Source organism: Furipterus horrens, unplaced genomic scaffold, assembly GCF_987537825.1.
Source record: "Furipterus horrens unplaced genomic scaffold, mFurHor1.1.pri manual_scaffold_1, whole genome shotgun sequence".
Classification (NCBI taxonomy): domain Eukaryota; kingdom Metazoa; phylum Chordata; class Mammalia; order Chiroptera; family Furipteridae; genus Furipterus; species Furipterus horrens.
The window spans coordinates 210,312,431-210,330,324 of record NW_028327171.1 but is presented as its reverse complement, the minus strand read 5'-3'; the positions used below and the strand labels follow the sequence as shown (position 1 = coordinate 210,330,324).

General features: G+C 43.2%; 1 protein-coding gene across 1 annotated transcript in view; it reads right to left on the bottom strand.

Annotated features, from left to right (window-relative positions):
- RHBDD1 (rhomboid domain containing 1) overlaps window positions 1–17,894 on the bottom strand; it is a 104,639-nt gene that overhangs the window by 39,598 nt on the left and 47,147 nt on the right. Inside the window, exons 4-6 of the mRNA XM_090288419.1 lie at window positions 11,970–12,058; window positions 8,955–9,011; window positions 1,184–1,327 (exon numbers count right to left, since the gene is read on the bottom strand). Of these exons, the coding sequence (XP_090144545.1) occupies window positions 1,184–1,327; window positions 8,955–9,011; window positions 11,970–12,058 (290 nt within the window). The remainder of the gene's footprint in view (window positions 1–1,183; window positions 1,328–8,954; window positions 9,012–11,969; window positions 12,059–17,894) is intronic.

The following is a 17,894-nucleotide window of genomic DNA, read 5'->3' as shown; positions in this document are numbered from 1 at the left end:
CTGTCCCTGTCCCTTAAGCTTCCCTGTCTTGTTCGTGCCACAGCGCCTCCCGACGGGTCTCCCCTCTTGCTGTCGTTCCCCACCTCTGCGCACACTGCGGCTGCTCAGACCCTGTTCCTGAAGGTCAGACACAAGCTGGGATAACTTCCGGCTCCCTATCATCTAGCATAATGCCCGGGACCTCCCACAGAGGCTTGGTCCTTGCTTGCGGAATGCCCACTGCCAGACTCGTGACATGCAGCTCTGACCCCGTCGCTCCGTCCCCCAGGCAGAGCTCTGCTGGCCCTTCCACACCTCTGCGAACGCTACACCTCCTTCGAGGTCCAACTGAAATGTCACCTCCACTGTGACATGCTGACGGCACTGAGCCTGGGCCTCTCTTAGGCACCTGATATTACGGTTCCCTGTGCGTGAGGGCACCTAGGAGGTGTCCCCCCACCAGAGACTGTGTGCTTGTTGGGGACAGAGTCCACCTTTCCCCTCTCTGTATTCACTGTTGTACCTAACACGGCGCATGAAACAATATGACCTTCATTAATGCCTATTGGATGAATAGATGATTTTTAGTCACCACTAAAACAGTAACAGCAGTAACACCCAAACGCATAAGCCAAGACCACAACAGAGGTGGCAAAATAAATGCAGTGGTTTTCCTATATCAGTTTGTAAAAGAATCTTCTGGAAAGCCCATTAAAAATACAGATTCCTAGAGTTGGCCCAAAGAGAGATTGATTCAGGAGGTCGGGTAGAACCCTGAGTCTGAATGCTTGTCGAGCTATCCATGTGACCTGCAGGGAGGTTTGTGGGCAACACTGACAGGCGGTGACACACAGCCCGCCTTTCAGGTATGAACCCCAAAGTAGCGCCCCCTTTCCGTGCACCGAGGTGTTTTTTTTTTTCTTTGAAGTTTCTTGACCTCTCAGCGCCAAAGCACTGAGCGCAGCAGGCCTATAAAAAGCAGCCCTTGAACAATGCATGCACAGTCTGGCACCCCGTGAGCGCAGGCAGTGCGGAGCATGGCATCGCACCCCGTTCTCAGGCATCACAGCGTGCACACGTTTTCTCATCTACATATCCTTTTCATAAACTATTTAGGGTTTAATTTGCCGCAAATAGTCCTTTTTCAGACCCTCTCACCTTGGGAGGTATGCTTTAGAATCAGTGAAGGGCGCAAAATTCCTACCTTGGTCCCAGAGGCTGGCTCGCAGCGCCCTCTCCAGCTGCTCCTCCTCGCTCAGGCCTGCTGTGTAGGCGTCGTAGTTCCTGGGCACGTCTTCCGGGGAGCCTGGCCTGCTGTGTGGGTAATAATCCTGGGGTCTAGAGTAGCCTACGGGCACAATGGACAGGGGGAGAACACAGTCACGGACTGTCCTTGTCATACTTCCTGTTTTGTAAGCAAAGACTGGAAAACAAGTCATGTCATTATTTTGAGGACAGCAATAATCCTCGACATAAGAAAAGATGGCAAATGGAGAATTCCTGCGTGAGGGTGACTCTCCTGCCACCGTGGAGTATCCACACTGCTCAGCATGGGGCTGGACATGGGTGAGTCCTTATGGACTGAAGAAGAAGAAGACAGCAGGTTAGAAGGCAGTCAGTGGTGCTGGAGAGGGGACCCGAATGGACTGATGACCTATAAGTGAGTTCTTTCACCTTAGAGCTATTTAATACTTGGAGTATTTTCAGTGAAGTCCTGACAGCAGTCAAGGGGACGGTTGAAATGAAGGCTTGTTGTCCCGTGTCCCCATGCCATGAGAGGCAGACCAATGTCTAAACCACATAGTACAGGGTTTCTGTGATGGGTATGATACTTTGGGCAGTAATAAGTATGTTGAGATATACAAGCCGGTGCTTATGTAATAATTCCATATCAGAGATCGTAGTTTGTATTACTTTTAAGAAATCAGTTACTAGATAAAATGAGAGAAGAGACAACCTGCTTAAGTACCGAACTTAAATACCACGTTCATCAAGGTCAATCACAGAGCCAAGTTCACGTTTGCAAGGGTATTTCCATCAATCTTTTGAAGTCAGTTTAGGTTTAGTCCTTACATTCTCTTGAATCGCCCACTTTTATGGAATTTGCTTGGAAGAGATTTGATTTTTTTATTCCCCCAAAGAAAATTACCAGTCTAATTCTGGTGTAATGGGAGAGAAGTAATAGTCTGTTTAATTTTTCTCCCCTGCTTTTATACCCTTGGAAGGTGATGTTTCAAGTGTTTAATTCATGTGCTTTTTGTTGCTGATGATAATTCCTCCCCTTCACTATGAGCCTTGTGTCATATGTCACCATATCAGCCAAAATCACAGGATGTGCCTGGGTGTAAGTAAGCTTCTTATTGCTTTAATAAGACTATGTACCAGAAAAAAACTCACAATCAAGCCAAACACAGCAACACTGTTCAGCCACAGGAATTTGGTAAACTGAGATTCTAGGTTCAGAATTTTTGATAATTGGTCCTGAAGCTCTTTTAAAATTTACTTGTGTGTTGGTTATGAATAAAAAGCGTTCCTAATCTACAAGAATGAGAGGGGGGAAAGCTTAGCTGTTTCCCGTAAGAATTTTCAGGCACTCTAAAAGTCTTTATTTCTATTTAAACAATGAAATGACAATAAACACACCAATTTAGTTTCAGCTGACATTCTAATGCAATTGCATGCGTTTATAAAAGTATTTGTCATACACAGTATTTTACAGCAGCTTTATTGAGATGGAACTGACATCCTAAAACGATTCACCAATTTAAAGTGTATGACTCAGTGGTTTTCCGTGTATTCACGGAGTTGCGCTACCATCACCACAATCAATTCCAGAACACTCTTTATCAACCCCCCAAAGAAACCCATAGCCTTTAGCTATCACCCCCAACACCCCTCCCAGCCCTGAGTAACCACTAATCTGCCTATTCTGGACAAGTACATCAATGACATCATATACTATGCAGCGTTCTGTGTCCAGTTTATTTCACTTAGCACACTGTTTCCAAGGTTCACCCATGTTGTAGCATGTATCAGTTCTTCATTCCTTTTCATGGCCCAATAATATTCCATTGTGTGACTATACCACACCTGGTTTATCCATTCATCAGTTGGTAGACATTTAGATTATTTCTACCATTTAATTATTGCGCATAATGCTGCTCTAAACATTTGTGTACGAGCTTTTGCGTGGACATATGTTTTCACTTCTCTTGGGTACATACTAGGAGTGGAATTGCTGGGTCATATGGTAGTTTTTGTTTAAGTGCTAGAAAGTGTCAATGTTTTCCAAAGCAGCTGCACCATTTACATTCACACAGCAATGTGTATGTGTTCAGAATTACCCATATCCTTGGCAACACTTGTTATTTTTGTCTTTTTTAATTACAGCCATCCTAGTGGGTGTTAAGTGGTAATCTCACCGTGGTTATGATAACTAATGATGTGGAGCATCTCTTCATGTGCTTATTGGCCATCTGTATATCTCCTTCAGAGAAATGTCTATTCAGGTCCTTTGTCTAGTCTTACCGATTAATGCCATCCTTTTCTACCTTGGTACTATTTTACTATTACTAATGTCCTTGAACATCACAAAAATGGAAGGTTTAAATAAAAATGAAATAACATTGGTCTGAAGTTTTTTTGGAGGGGGACTAATTCTGAAAATGTAGTAAAAACTAGTGAAAATTTACTAACTACCTCCAATAACCCAACTTCCACTTTCTCTCTCGCATGTTTCCCATGTCAGGATATTAACATTATGACATTTAAAATGGGAGAGGGATATAAGTAAATGTCCCACATCCTCACAATGATTTAGGGCTGACGTGCGATCTGGATACAATTTTAAATACGAATGCCTTTCCTCAAACTGGTCTCTACTCAATAGAACTGTCCGAAGACTTCAGCTCCCACTGCTGTGGATAACACCCTCCAGCAAGCTTCATACCCGGAGAGTAAAGGGGACTGGGGCATGGCTACAAATCTGGCTTTTATACCACACACACACACACACACACACACACACGACAACTTCCAATGTTAAGGACAAATCGTGAAAACACAATCAATATATCTACTTCACAAAGAACAAGAGAGGGGGCAACTACTCTAAAACCTAACGAAATATTTATGGATAAATCACCGAACACCACGCGACGCTTCAGCAAGCCCTGAACAGAGAGACTGTCCAATTCCCTAAGAGTGCCAATTATTTGACTGCCATGAAAATGCATATTGCGCACTTCCCCACATGGCTCATTACCACTTTCAAACCCCTGTGGAAAGCCATTCTGTTATGGAGGTTTACGCAGCACTCCTACCCGTCCACCCTCAACATGTTCAGCTAATTCGAAAGCCAAGATAACTTGAAAGCTTCACATACCCATCTTATAAAGACACCAGAAATACCACATACATCTGCAGAGTTCTAATCTCCAGGTAAGGTTGCTGTAATTGCAGGCAACATTTTCTTGATGGTATAAAAATATTTTCCTTCGTATTATTTCTTAAGAAACAACAACAACCACCCAGCCTGAATCAAATAAAGTCTACAACTCTAAACATCTGAACATTATAAAATCTAATTCAGTACTCGTCAGACAAAACATGGGGAGAGAGAAAGAGAAAGTTTTAGTGCCTTCAGTCAAAACGATTAGTGTGGTTAAAGGCTCTATGCCATCAGTCATAAATCATCAACAAGACCAAAGATCCCATCCATATCTATTATAATGACAACAGGTCTCCTAGGACCAAAAAGTTGCCACAGCTGTTCTGCTGGGCCAATCAGATATTTTTAAGTCTTCATAATAAATGTAGCTTGGAAAAACCTAACAATCAAACACTTAAGATAAATAAGTTTAAATTATATCCCGCGGTGAATATTAGTTTAATATTCTTTTGTAGCTACATACTTTGGCTCTGTAGTAAAAGAGATTCCGGTTATCATTTTTCTCTTAACTATGCCTCCATCTGTTCCTTATGTACATACCAGGACTTCATGGCAAAAGAAATCAAGAAACACCACCAAGATGAGAAAAATTGGTAGGGTTTTAAAACATTCATGAGGTTCCCGTGACCTCTAAAGGCTTGTTCAGCTAAGAACGGCCACAGTAAGAATAAATCATTACTTGTAAGGACATATATGTTCTCATAAAAGTTCCCTAGGTGACACGGGCATGGCCACCTGACCTGCCAGAGCTCTGCCTTTGAAGAAACCCAATCACTTCAGAGGAAGGAATATAAATACGGTAATCTCACAGGGGACACGCGGAAAGGTAAAGGGGGCTTTTATTTTTGCCTTCAGTTCCTTGGTCTATGTGTCTGCTGTGCATAAGCCTCTTCCACACGAAGCAAGAAAGACGCAGTCGCCACCCCCACCCCCCGCTGCCTTTTTAAAAAAGTAAGTGCAATGAAAGGGGAAGGAAAACCAAGTAAGCTTCAATCAGCACAATGCCCGCCTCGTATCCTTGTCCGACTGGGAGAGCAGGGTCTAGGGATCAGTGACCTGCATTTTTGGTTCTAGTTCTGCCACGAACAGCCTGTTTGACTCGAACCGAGTTACTTAACATTTCTGAACCTCCAGTCCCCAGCTGTCACACGAGGTACTAAGACTAGCTAATCTGTGGCGATGTAAGCCATGTCTGTGCATTGCTCTTTTTGTCCAGGGGAGCATTCCTGTTTCTCTTGGGAACTGTAAAAAATGAACCAGCAGACAAGCCCTTTTTCCATGTCCCCTGTCCGCTGGAGAGAATAAAGTCCTCAGGAAGAGAGAAATCATCATGGGAGGTAGAACCAAACCGCTCTTCCTAATCCAACCTAGTTCTTCTCAGCCAGAGAGGCCAATAAAGCCTTGTCGCACTGAAGTCAGGCTAAACTGTCCTCCACAGCCAACAACCAAAAGGACCCAATGCTCTTCCAAATGACCATACAGTTGACCCTTGGACAATGCTGGGGTTGGGCACGTATCCCCCACCTCATGCCATCAAAAACCTGCACAAAACTTTTGAGTCCCCCAAAACTTAGCTACTACAGCAGTCCCTCGCTATATCGCGGTTCACTTATTGCGGCCTCACTCTATCGCGGGATTTTAAAAAATATTACACTTAATTATTGACCACGGATTTTTTGCTATATCGTGGGATTTTGCAGTAGTGTACAGTAAATACTAAAATAAATGTCAGGTTCCTACTTCGCAGATTTTCACCTATCGCGGTGGGGGGGGGGAGGTCTAGAACGTAATACCCGCAGTAAGTGAGGGATCGCTGTAATTGCTTCCTGCTGACCAGAAGCTTTACCATTAACATAAACAGTGGATTAAAATATATTTTGGATGTTATGTGTATTGTGTATTATTATATTCTTACAATAAGCCAAGTTAGTGAAAAGAAAATGTTATTAAGAAAATATTAATGAGGAGGAAATACATTTCTAGTACTGTATGTATTTATTGAAAAAATCCACATACAAGCAGACCTGCACAGTTCAAACCTGTGTTGTTCAAGGGTCCACTGTGTTTATCAGCTGTGTTGAGAACCGACCTTTGCACCCATCTCTCTTCAGGCAGAAGCGGGTGCAATGACATTGCCCAGCCACTGTCCGTCTCCAGCATCAGGGCCACATTTCCAGGATGTTAAGCAAACACACCACCAGTTCTGGAAGCCTCAGAAGCGAAGCCTCTTCTTGGGGCAGCAACAGTCTTTACTTCTGTGGTCCCCAAACCTAGGTAACCCCTCAGTAAGCCTATGATTTTTGTCACTGATCCCATTAGAATCCCCAAACCTAGGTAACCCCTCAGTAAGCCTATGATTTTTGTCACTGATCCCATTAGAATCAACTAGGAAGCTTTTAAAAAAGAGTCCACGTCCCTGTCGCCATCCCGGTTCAGATTTAGTGGGTCTGGGGTGAATTCGAGGCATGGATATGTTGTAAAGGCCTCTCAGTTGATTGAAATAGACAGCCAGGATTGATATTCATGATCCCGGTCTTTAGAACTACATCAAAAACATAGCTTGAATGTAACTGCAACAGAATCGCTCTACTGATTAAATCCTTCAGTGGCACCCCAGCACATTCTGGATAATTTCAAACAGGCCTTTTCATAAAGGGCTGAAAAGCCCTTTGCTGATGCTGCTTTCCTAGACTCCTCCTCACTGAGGGGGACCCAGCACTGATCTGGGTAACGTCCTGGAAATTCAGCCCCTCTCCTCCCAGAGCTGAATGCACTCCGTTCAAGTTGCTGCATGGACTTCTGCCAGGAGGAAGGAACTGACCTGGGCTAGCCCCCCACCAAAATTCAGTCGAAGGCTGGAGAAAATATATGAAGCTAATGTTTTCGGGCACTGTGGATCAGGCAGCGCAGGACTTCCAACCTTTAGAGAAAGGAAGTAAAGGGAATGAGCGGGGGGCACTTTCCAGATGGCGGTACAGGGGTGGGGAATGCAGCAGACCCCCTGCATTGAGCTGGAATTAGCAGGGCAGAATACGGACAAGGAGAAAACTGGGTGTGTGAAGGAACCTCCAGAAATCTGCACTGAGTTCCCCGGAGATTTGTTGAATATTAAGCCATGTGTGCAGAGGTGAAATTCCATGAGACCAGGCCAAGAATGACTGAGAGCGCCAATCTGAGCAGTTCCCGGAGCTCAGGCAGGGCTGGGAGATATTTGCATTCCATCTAGCAGGATTAGAGTCCTTGCTGAACAACGGGCATTCAGGAGAGGTCTCAGAAAAGTAACACCTCAGGAGGAGTGCAAAATTAACCCTAAAAAACATTACTTTAGACCCACACTAAATAATTTTAAAACAAGACCCAGAAGGATCACACTAATCATCGAGGGACTTAACTGGGTGCCAGAAGGAAGCCCAGTTTCCTCTAAAAGGAGATAAACTCTTAGCACGCAACGCCACAGTAAAGGGCGATGTCTAGCATCCAATCACATCGTACTAGACGGGCAGAAACTGTGACCCACAACCAGGAGAGAAATCAATCTAATAAAACAGATGTAAAAAATGTACCACACATAGAGAGTCGGGGCCTTCAAGACAGCTCTTGTAACTATGCCCATGATGGGAAGAAAACAGGAATATCATGGGGAAAGAAGCGGAGGCGATAAGGCTGGGGCCAAAAAGCTACAACCCGTGGTCCGGAATCAACCCACTTTGGTAGGTAAGGTTTTATGGGAACACAGCTACTCTCCCATGTCTATGAATTGTCTATGGCTGCTTCCATGCTAGGGACAGTCTGACTCGTTGTGACAGAGGCCATATGGCCAACAGAGCCCTTAGAATCTAAAACATTAGCTCCCTGGCCTTTTCCGTCAAAGATTGCAGGCCTCAGATGTAAGCTGCAGCAGTTTTCAGTGGACACAACTATAAAAGACACCCAGTGCTCCCATGACCCATGGCTTCTTTAAGACCTGCTGCTGGCTCTCGTCCAGGATAACACAGGGCAGCCTCCCCAGGCTGGAATGTAAGAGCCTTGGCCTGAAGCAGATTATATGCTTTCACCGGAAGTAACCTATTTACAGACATCTAGAAAGCCACATGTCATTGACTATCAGAAGAATGCCTATCTCAAGATAAGCGTGACTCTTTCTGAATAGGTAGGCAGTTGAGGAAGACTGGGGAGAACTGTGTATCTGAAACTAACTTCTAACACTGAGCCAGCGGGACATTCTCTTAGGCTGAGAGTAAAGGGACCTGGGTCTAGTACGAATCTTATCATGTCTGAGAGGCCTCATGCTAAGCATACAATGTTTTCATGTCCTTGTTGTCTCCTTTCCTGACCTCCCTGCCGACCCACCCAGATGTGCTCCCTGGGTGAGCCCGCCATCCAGGTTTCAGGCACGTTAGGGGCATAATTACATATAACATGTGAACTGCTCGACAACACCATAAACTAACCTGGTCTTAAAGTGACTCTACAGTGGCCAACCCTATAATTTAATAAAATTTATTAAATAAAATTAAGTACTTACCTGAATTACTAAAATAGTGTTGCTGTCTTGGGTAACCAGTGTTGAAAGTGACAATGCCTAAATATGAAGGAAACAAACAATTCAGTAGTAGCCATAAGGCTTTTTTTACCCCCCCCCCCATTTTATTGAGATATAACTGACAAAAAAAAGGTATATATTTAGGTTGTGAAATGTGGTTTTTAAAAAAGTTATGCATGTGATGATTTAACATACATATACATTATGAAATGATTGCCGTAATCAAGTTAATTAATACATCCATCACCTCCCAGTTACCATATTCTGTGTATGTATGAGAGTTCTTCTCTCAGTAAATTTCAAGTATATGACACTGTGTCAACTATAGTCATGATGCTGCTCATTAGACCTTTAGCCCTTACTCATCTTATAACTGGAAGTTTCTACTCTTTGGCGAACACCTTCTCAATTCCCCCAGCCTCTGGCTACCACTGTTCTACTCTCTGGTTCTATAAGTTCAACATTTTTAGATTCCACATATAAGTCAGATCATATAGTGTTTGTCTTTCTCTGCCTGGCTTATTTTACTTAGTGTTTATCTATTTTGTCCAGGTTTATTTGTTTTGTCACAAACAGCAGGATTTCTTTCATTTTATGACTGAATAACATTCCATTGTGTATCTATATTATTGTGTATGTAAACTTATATCATTCTATGTCTATATCTCTCATATATATGTAAATGTGAGATATCTATATCCATATCTATCTGTCTACATATATTCTCACAATTTCTTTATCCATTCATTCACCAACAGACTCTTGGCTATTAAGAAGAGCACTGTAATGAACATGAGAGTGCACACAGCTCTTCGAGATACTGACTTCATTACCTCTGGACATATACTCAGAGGTAGAATTGCTGGTTTATATAGTAGTTCTATTTTTAATTTTTTGAAGACCCTCAATACTCTTTTTCCATAATGGATGTACCAATTAATATACCCACCAATGGGGCACCAGGGTTCCCTTTTCTCCATTTCCTCACCAACACTTAATCTTTTTTGGTAATAGCCTTCCTAACACTTCCTGATTTCAAACAAGATTACAAAGCTATAGTAATCAAGATAGTATCATACTGTCATAGAAACAGACACACAGACAAATGAAACAGAATAGTCATAAGGCTTTAACTGCCAATCTTTCCAATTAGGAAAATCTTTATAACCAAGACCAAGGTCATTTCAAATGATTTCTAAACAATTGTCAAAATAAACTCTCTTTTGTTTGGGGCTAGCCCTAGAACACGTGGGGGGAAATGAAACCCTAACTTATACTCTTTGAAGTTCCTTAAAGGTTTCTGTTGATGATCTTTGCTTTCCAAGGTACCAAGCTTGGGTTGGGAGACCTCTGTAAAAGCAGAGATGCTCTGGCTATAGAGAGAACTCGCCCCCAAGAAGACTGTTAGGAGAGCCATGCTCCTTACCCTTCGTAAGGGATTTTCCCCATTCTTTTCTTTAAAAGGGCAGTAGGATGGACAAGTCAGCACTGCCGAGGAAAGGAGAGAGTGGGGAGTCCCAGGGCACACCCGCAGAGTGATGCTCCTCTCCCAGGAGCAATGGGACTGCACCTGCACATGCTTGGTTATTTTCCACAGGGTCCCTGTGTCACCTCAAGTCCCAGATCCCTCTAGATCTCTCTCTGGCTTTACTAGAAAAAAGGCACCGAGACTACAAGCTCTCTGTACATAGCACTGAATGTTTGTCTCAACTTTTATTTTCTGTTGTATTACTTTGAAAATAGAAGGAGGTAAAACTAAGCCTCCATAGGAAAAAGGCAAGGTTTTAAAAAGCAAAGCCGAGAGTTTAAATATTATAATTGCGGGGGAAATCAGCTTTACAGCAGAAAATAGTTGCCTGCATTTTGTAACGTGTGCAGAAAGCACTACTAACCACTTAATCTTCAGACACACACAGAAAAATGAAACAAAATATTAAACTCCTGAGAACAATTATTTTTTTCTCTTATCAGTATTGAGAGTAGTTGGGCAAGAAAGCTCATTACTAGATTTCCATTATTAAGTTGTATCAAAAATATAATAAAACTGGACATTTTCAATAAGTGAAGCTCCAAACACACACGCTGGAAACACAGCAATAAGCAAATGCAGAAAAATGGAATCTGCTTAGATACAACACAGCCTGTAAAAATCATCCGGGAATGAACACTACCTGCTAATAGGGGCAACCACGCGGTGCCCGGGAAGCTCTCTAATACCACGGATATTATGAGGTTCTCAAGAATACCAGTCATTGGCACAAATTGTGAAAACAAATTATCTGTAGTTCAAAAAAAGGTAAAATAGTCTCAGAAGATGTCCCATGAATAAAAGATGAAATATTGGAACTTGTATGGTCTCTAAAACAAGTGTTTGCAAAACAGTCCCTAAAAGTCATAACCAGTATAGCTTTTAAATTGAGGTCTAAAAAATTCTCATATTGCTAAATAAAATGAAGTCTTTTCACTGAGCATCAATTTGAAGGAAACAAAAAGAAAAAAAATTTTTTTAAAGCAGGATCCACCCTTTGAGCAGTAACAGACTCGGTTTAGCCATGCGTGAGCACGTCTCTCCTGCAAAGCACCTAGGGGTCACCTGAATTCTTTCAAACGCTGGCCTTGCGCTTCAGTACAGAGATGGCTTTTCAGCTTGCCTTGCACATATAGGAATTCACGGAATGTTGTAGAATAATGCATTACTTTAAACCCACTTTCGTTCTCTGCATTTTCAAGGAACTTGGGGTTTTCTGTGAAGAGCATTAATGCTGAGAGTATACATGTATATTGCTATTTGTCCCCTAAGAAAGCTGCAGGTTTAGAATTTGGGTTTGCAGCCTCTCTGGAGCAGTGGGAGGAGCCGTACCAGCTGATACACCTCTCGGCTTAAGAGACTATTAGGAGCTCCTAAGCAAAACCACGGGGTAACTCGGAGTGGCTTCTGTTCCCATGAAAATTAAGATGAACTTCCGACGTGTCATGTCAAGGCGCTTTGTTCTGTACCTGCACACGTTTCCATGATTTTCTTCAGAGGCCCATGCGTGTACATGAGTCCGACAAGAATCCCGGCCAGGTGCCCGGCGAAGGAGGTCCTAGGAGAGAAGGAGACCCTTCGTGAGTGTTTGCTCTGCTGCCGATGACAGACGTCCCGGCTTCTCATGAGCCCGGGGCACGGCAGTTAGTCACAGTCTGCAGGCTTGGTTCCACATCACATCCTTTATGCCAAGCAGCATTTAACTCAGTCCAAATACAACATTTCCTACCTTAAAAAAAAAAGGACAATAAATAACAACCACCACGTGTTTAAAATGCAATATCCTCCTTGACCAAGAGAAGGGGGCTGGCTCCTTCAGAGCAGTGGAAGCATTCTGTGAAGACGACCCATTATATCGCTCCCAGTTTCTCTCTGTGGCTCTTATCACAAAACGTAATGACATCAGTTAGTTTCTTCTTTGAATTAAAAGGTGAGCAATACAGCCATCGTGAGGACAGTATCGATCTGTGTTCGCAGCAGAGCAGATAGCTACATTTTTACACATCACTGACCAGTGAAGCAAAGAGCAGGAGAAACTCGGCAGCCGAGGCTGAGAGATATCTACATGCCCCCAAAGTGGCCTCTCTCTGCGTCATCTTCATATGTATCTTTCAGTCACTCAGGCAAAGAATGTAAACTTCAAACTCGATATAGATGGGTTAGGACATTACATTGGTTCCACTCTTTGAAGACTGCATCTAAGACTCGCAATCATTTAGACAACATAAAGTCAAGGCAAGCCCCAGCTAAGGATACGCTGATTGAGAGAAAGTGAATAAATGAAAGAGGATCACACGGTCAGTCTCCCAGCACCCCCAGTCTCGTCTCGCTCTCAGCGCATCCCCACACACTGCCACCGGGGACCCTCCTGAAACACAGGGCGAGTCATGTCATCGCCATTCTGGGAAACTCAGCCTTCTCTGCAGCCTGCAGTCAAGGCTTTCCAACGCTTGGCCTTGCCGGCCCCTTCCCTCCACCCTCCCTGTCCACTAAATCCCTCTCCACCTGCAGCAGCCAGACCCCCCAAGTGCTCACCGGAGACCACAGGGCTTATCTAAACACACTCCTGTCATCAAAATCAGGCCCCAGCTGAGGAGTTGCCCTTTCCTCCTGCTGCCTTCCTTCGCTCTAGAGCAGATCCAGCCTTCTAGGTAGCAGACATGTTTACATGCTGTCCTGTCTGTCTGTCTGTCTGTCTTACAAACTCCTTGAGGACAGTCTTATTCATGTGTTATGCTAAATTAAAAGCTGAAAATTTTTTTAGAAGGTCAAGTATATGAATACATTGCCCTGGCATGAGGAAAAGGCCCCTCACTCCAGAAGGGGGACAACTGAAAGTTATCAAGGAGCCCACAGCAACTCCAGGAGCACGGGGATTTTTCCCAGATCTATTACACACACCTAGGACAGGGCCTGGTCCAGGACAGAAACTCAAACATGTGTTGAAGGAGTGGTTACAGTGCCCCGGGATGCTTTCATCAAGGCCACCAGCACGCAAGTTAACACCACTGGATCTCCAACTTAGAGGACTCACTGAACCATGGCAGCAACAAGGCAGAGGTTCAGGACCTAGTACCAAAACCCATACATGGCGCCTACCTCAGCAACGACCAAGAGAGGAAAGGGGCCCTCGAGCACTGACAAGACAGCAACGAGAAATTTCCATTGTCTGAGGGCTGGGGAAAGACTTGTTGGCTCTCAGGGAGAAGACTAGGCAATGGAAAACCCTTCGGAGAAAAGAGAACGGGAAGCCTTCTGTAGAGTGAATGCCACAGGGGCTTGTCCCCATTAGCCAATTCAATCACACCATGGCCAGGATAAGCCCCTGAACATGCCACACACATGGAAAATCTCTCTTCCCCACCTCCCTGTCTTCTCTCTCTTTCTCTCTCTCTCACACACCACATACATAAGCATTCCTTCAGCAGAGCTATTATTTTCATAAAATATATTTACCTCCCAGTATGTGTAACTTGATAATAAAAATATGGGATCAGATAGTTGGTTTCCCACTTTCAGGGAAGAATAACATGAACTGTACTTCTGTTTCACTTTTCCAAAAAACAAAATAAAATTGGGCTTATTTTATTCTACTTTCAGGCTAAATAACACACTCCAACTGGTTCTAGAAATGGCAAAGAAAGTGGTAGTTTGAGGGATACATAAAAAAAGGACAGAATCAATTTTTTAAAAATAGTAACCTGAATTTAACTGAAAAGAATAAAATAACATCAATATTTTTTAAACTTTCTAAACCGATCTTTATGGCGAATCATATAGTTATAAAAATAGCATGGAAGAAAATTTCAGTTTAAAAGCCCAACCTATCAAACAATCAATCTTGAATTTCATTTACAATTTAGCCCTTTGAGTGCCAATGTCGCTGTGAGCGATGCTGACAAATTTTCCCAAAAGTGCCAACAGCACTCCCAGCGACAATTTTTCCGATGGCTATAAATGTAAATAACAATGGAATAATTTGTATTTTATGTTTTGTTCTCTTTTTTTGTACCTCAGCTTATATATTGATATAACTTTTTCTCACGTTGATCCAAATTTCGAATTACGCATGGCACTCAAAGGGTTAGACGACATTACAGTTTAATTAATTTCTTATCTCCGTAAATGGGTTTGTAGAAGTTTTAGTGGTAATCTAATGGTCTTCATATAACTGCGAAGAGCTAGGAAGGGGTGACAGACCAGAGATCATGCTGCACTATCCTCCAGCATTCGGCATGTCCCACAGACGTCCCATCTCAAAACTCTAGCTGTCCTTATCAGTTCATTTCAGCTCCCTAAAGGTATTCTTTAAAAAAAAATTAAAAGTAGGAGATTATGATCTTACTCAATCAAAACTGAGAATCTCTCAACATTTCACATAAAAAAGGGAGGGTTCTACCAACCAAAAAAAGAACTATCTGCTCACTTTAAGAGGTATATTAACTTTCTCTATGCCATCGGTGACCATAGGACAAAGGGGTTCCCTTCGCACTCCAAGAGATACCCTGGACCCTTGTCCTGGGAGAGGAAATGGAAATGGAATTGGGGACTGTCTTCTGCCCCGCAGGACTGGAGTTAGCGCACTTTATCCCTGCCCCGGCGATGCTGCAGAGGCTCAGGGAGGCTGGGGGAAGGCAGCCGGGAGCTCCAATCAGTGGCTCGGATCTACCTTCAAACGGAACAGCTTTAGAAACAGATTGCCCTCTTATGACCATCATTATACTTGCAAAACAGACGTTTTGACATTTGAGCTGTCTGAGGGGGCCTGTGCCTTCACAGCAGCCCTCTTGAAGGTGTGGGCTACTCTGCTCTCTACCTGGTGGGTGACATCTCAAAAGACAGGCAGGGGACACCTTAGGAACAGCTTCCTCTAGATCTTACTAGGTCTTAGGCCAAGAATGAGAAATTTGTTATAGCCTGCCACCCTCTAGCCTAAGTGAAGGCAATTCTGCAGGGGACAGAACCACCATATTCAGCTTTACATTCCTGGCCACGCCTGATGAAATAAACAGCCCGAGAGTGGAATTAAAATTACACATAAAAGGCACATATCTAAAATCTATTACAATTGTAGTATAAAAATACAAGTTGTGCATGGTCACTAGTTAATAGTGTATTAGTATCAAATTTCACTGGGAGAGGTAATAATTGAACAATACCCACTCCCACTGAGACCACGAATGTGCTCAATTCACAAAACGATAGCACAAAACCTATGATTATACCCTAAAATTGGTCACTTAGAAGCTTTACTTCTGCTAGCTCAATAGTGACTCCCATTAGAAAATCATAACAGCTACAATCAAATACTGACTGATAGTGAGAGACAGTCACAGGGGCCACATACATCGTGGCTTTGGCTAGCCACACAGGTGTGCACAGACAGACTACAGTGGGAAGAAAAGTAATCTGTCCAGGGCCTCAACAGTTCCACTCATACTGGAAACATCCAATATTCCAATTCAGGTCATCAAATCTCAACTTCAGAGCGAGTACCAATGTCAGCTCATTTTAATAGGGGACGATACCTTAATCCAATAGTTCTTAAACACATTCAGGGCCTAACCCCCAATAAGTGTCCGAAAAAAGAAAGCCATGAGTCCTATCTGCAGAGAAACTACACATGCACAAAATAATTTTAAGAAGTTCACAGATGGCCATAATTCCATCCGTGGGCTTCTCATTAAAAACCCTGGCCTGAAATAAAATAATCATCACAAACAGAAAAATTTCAGACATCAAGCACCAAGTCTAAGTAGTTATATACTCAATTGGAAAAGCATTTTATTTGTGCTCAAAAACGAACATGGAGACAGCTATCGAGATTACTCAAGTTCATTAACATGTCTGATTTCTTTGTCGTGCCATTGCTGTGTTAACGGTGTGTGACCTGCTTCTGAGTTCAATTTCCTTCCTGCTAGAATCCCACTTTTACTAATTCTTTCCATTAAAGGCTGAGGGTAGAAAACTCTGCCTGTCTTTGTATGTCCAAAAAGGTCTTTATTTCCATTTCCTATTTTGATGGTAAGTAACAGGCTCTACAGATGCTGCTGAGAAATGTCAACCAGGCCGCCATGCCTCTGTAGGCAACCCGTCTTTTCTCTCAGCTTCTAAGATTCTCTCTTTATTTTGGAGTTACTGTCATTGTACCACCATCATCCCAGTTGTCGATTGGTTCTATTCACCCTCCTTGACGTTTGCTGTGCTTTCCCATCTGAGGTCCTCCTACAACTCTGAAGAACTATAGAAAGGGGTTACTTTTGTCCTGTGGACCTCCAGACATGCAGCATTTGCACACTTCCTGACACAGAGAGGGGCTCAATCCGTGTTTATGAAAAAAAAATAAAAAAATAAAAAAGGAAAGTTAAAATCAAATCAACGTTGCCACACATTACTTCTAAGGGATAGCGACGGTGAAAAGGTAATTTTGGAACAAAACTACGATTAAGATATTATTGTGGCTTATGTTTCATTATATCTCAAAGCGGGGAAAAAACAGATAGTGTGGGTTTCAGTTATGCAAACGGTATGCAGATATTATCACCAACACACAGTGTTCTTTCCTTTCCTGCCAGCATAAACTGGTCCTCACTCCTCGGAGAGGCAATTTGTGCGGCTGAGCTAAGTGCTTATGCAAAACGGTCCTACTCACACGTGTCACTGTCAAAAGAATCAAAAGCTAAAGCTATGATCGAAAGCTGTGACAAGCTATTGAGGTCCTCCTCTGTTAAATGGCAAATTATTTCTGCAGCCGAAGAGGCTGCCCTCTCAGGCATAGCTCAGGAGGCAGAAAATGTATTACTCCCAGACATAATCTCCCGGTGCATGCAGAGCAAATGACCCTTTAAGGGTGGAACTTGATGGAGTTATGGTGTCGGACAAGCAAGAGAACAGGGAAGGGAAGAGGCACTCAGCTAGAGGTGGCCTATTGTATTATACATTCCGCAATTTCCTCCTGTAAAAGCAGTTCCTGCCAGGGGGGGACTGAGCCGATCAGAAGCTCTGCGGCTTGGGTGTCTTAATCAATGGTCCCTGGGTGGCACTGCAGTGACAAGAGGTGGCGAGAATTTTTCAGGTTAATGAATATTAATGCCACTAGGAAAGATCTTGATAGGATTACTTCTTCCCAAGATGAACTGTTCCGAAACTCTTTTCTCTCTTTGATGTTTTCTTCATCCACCACAGAACTGTGCATCTTCTGCAGTGACAATCTGGGAGGGACGTGGTCTATATGTCCTTTATCTTTACTATGGCTCCCTCAGGATCCCCTCCTGCCACCACCTTTGGCCACAGCAGTAAAAACTAGCCACCTTCCAATATTATATCACCCAAAGGTAGCTGTATGAGCAATGCAACCTCTATGATCCATGCTGATTTATTAAACATGGCGCCAA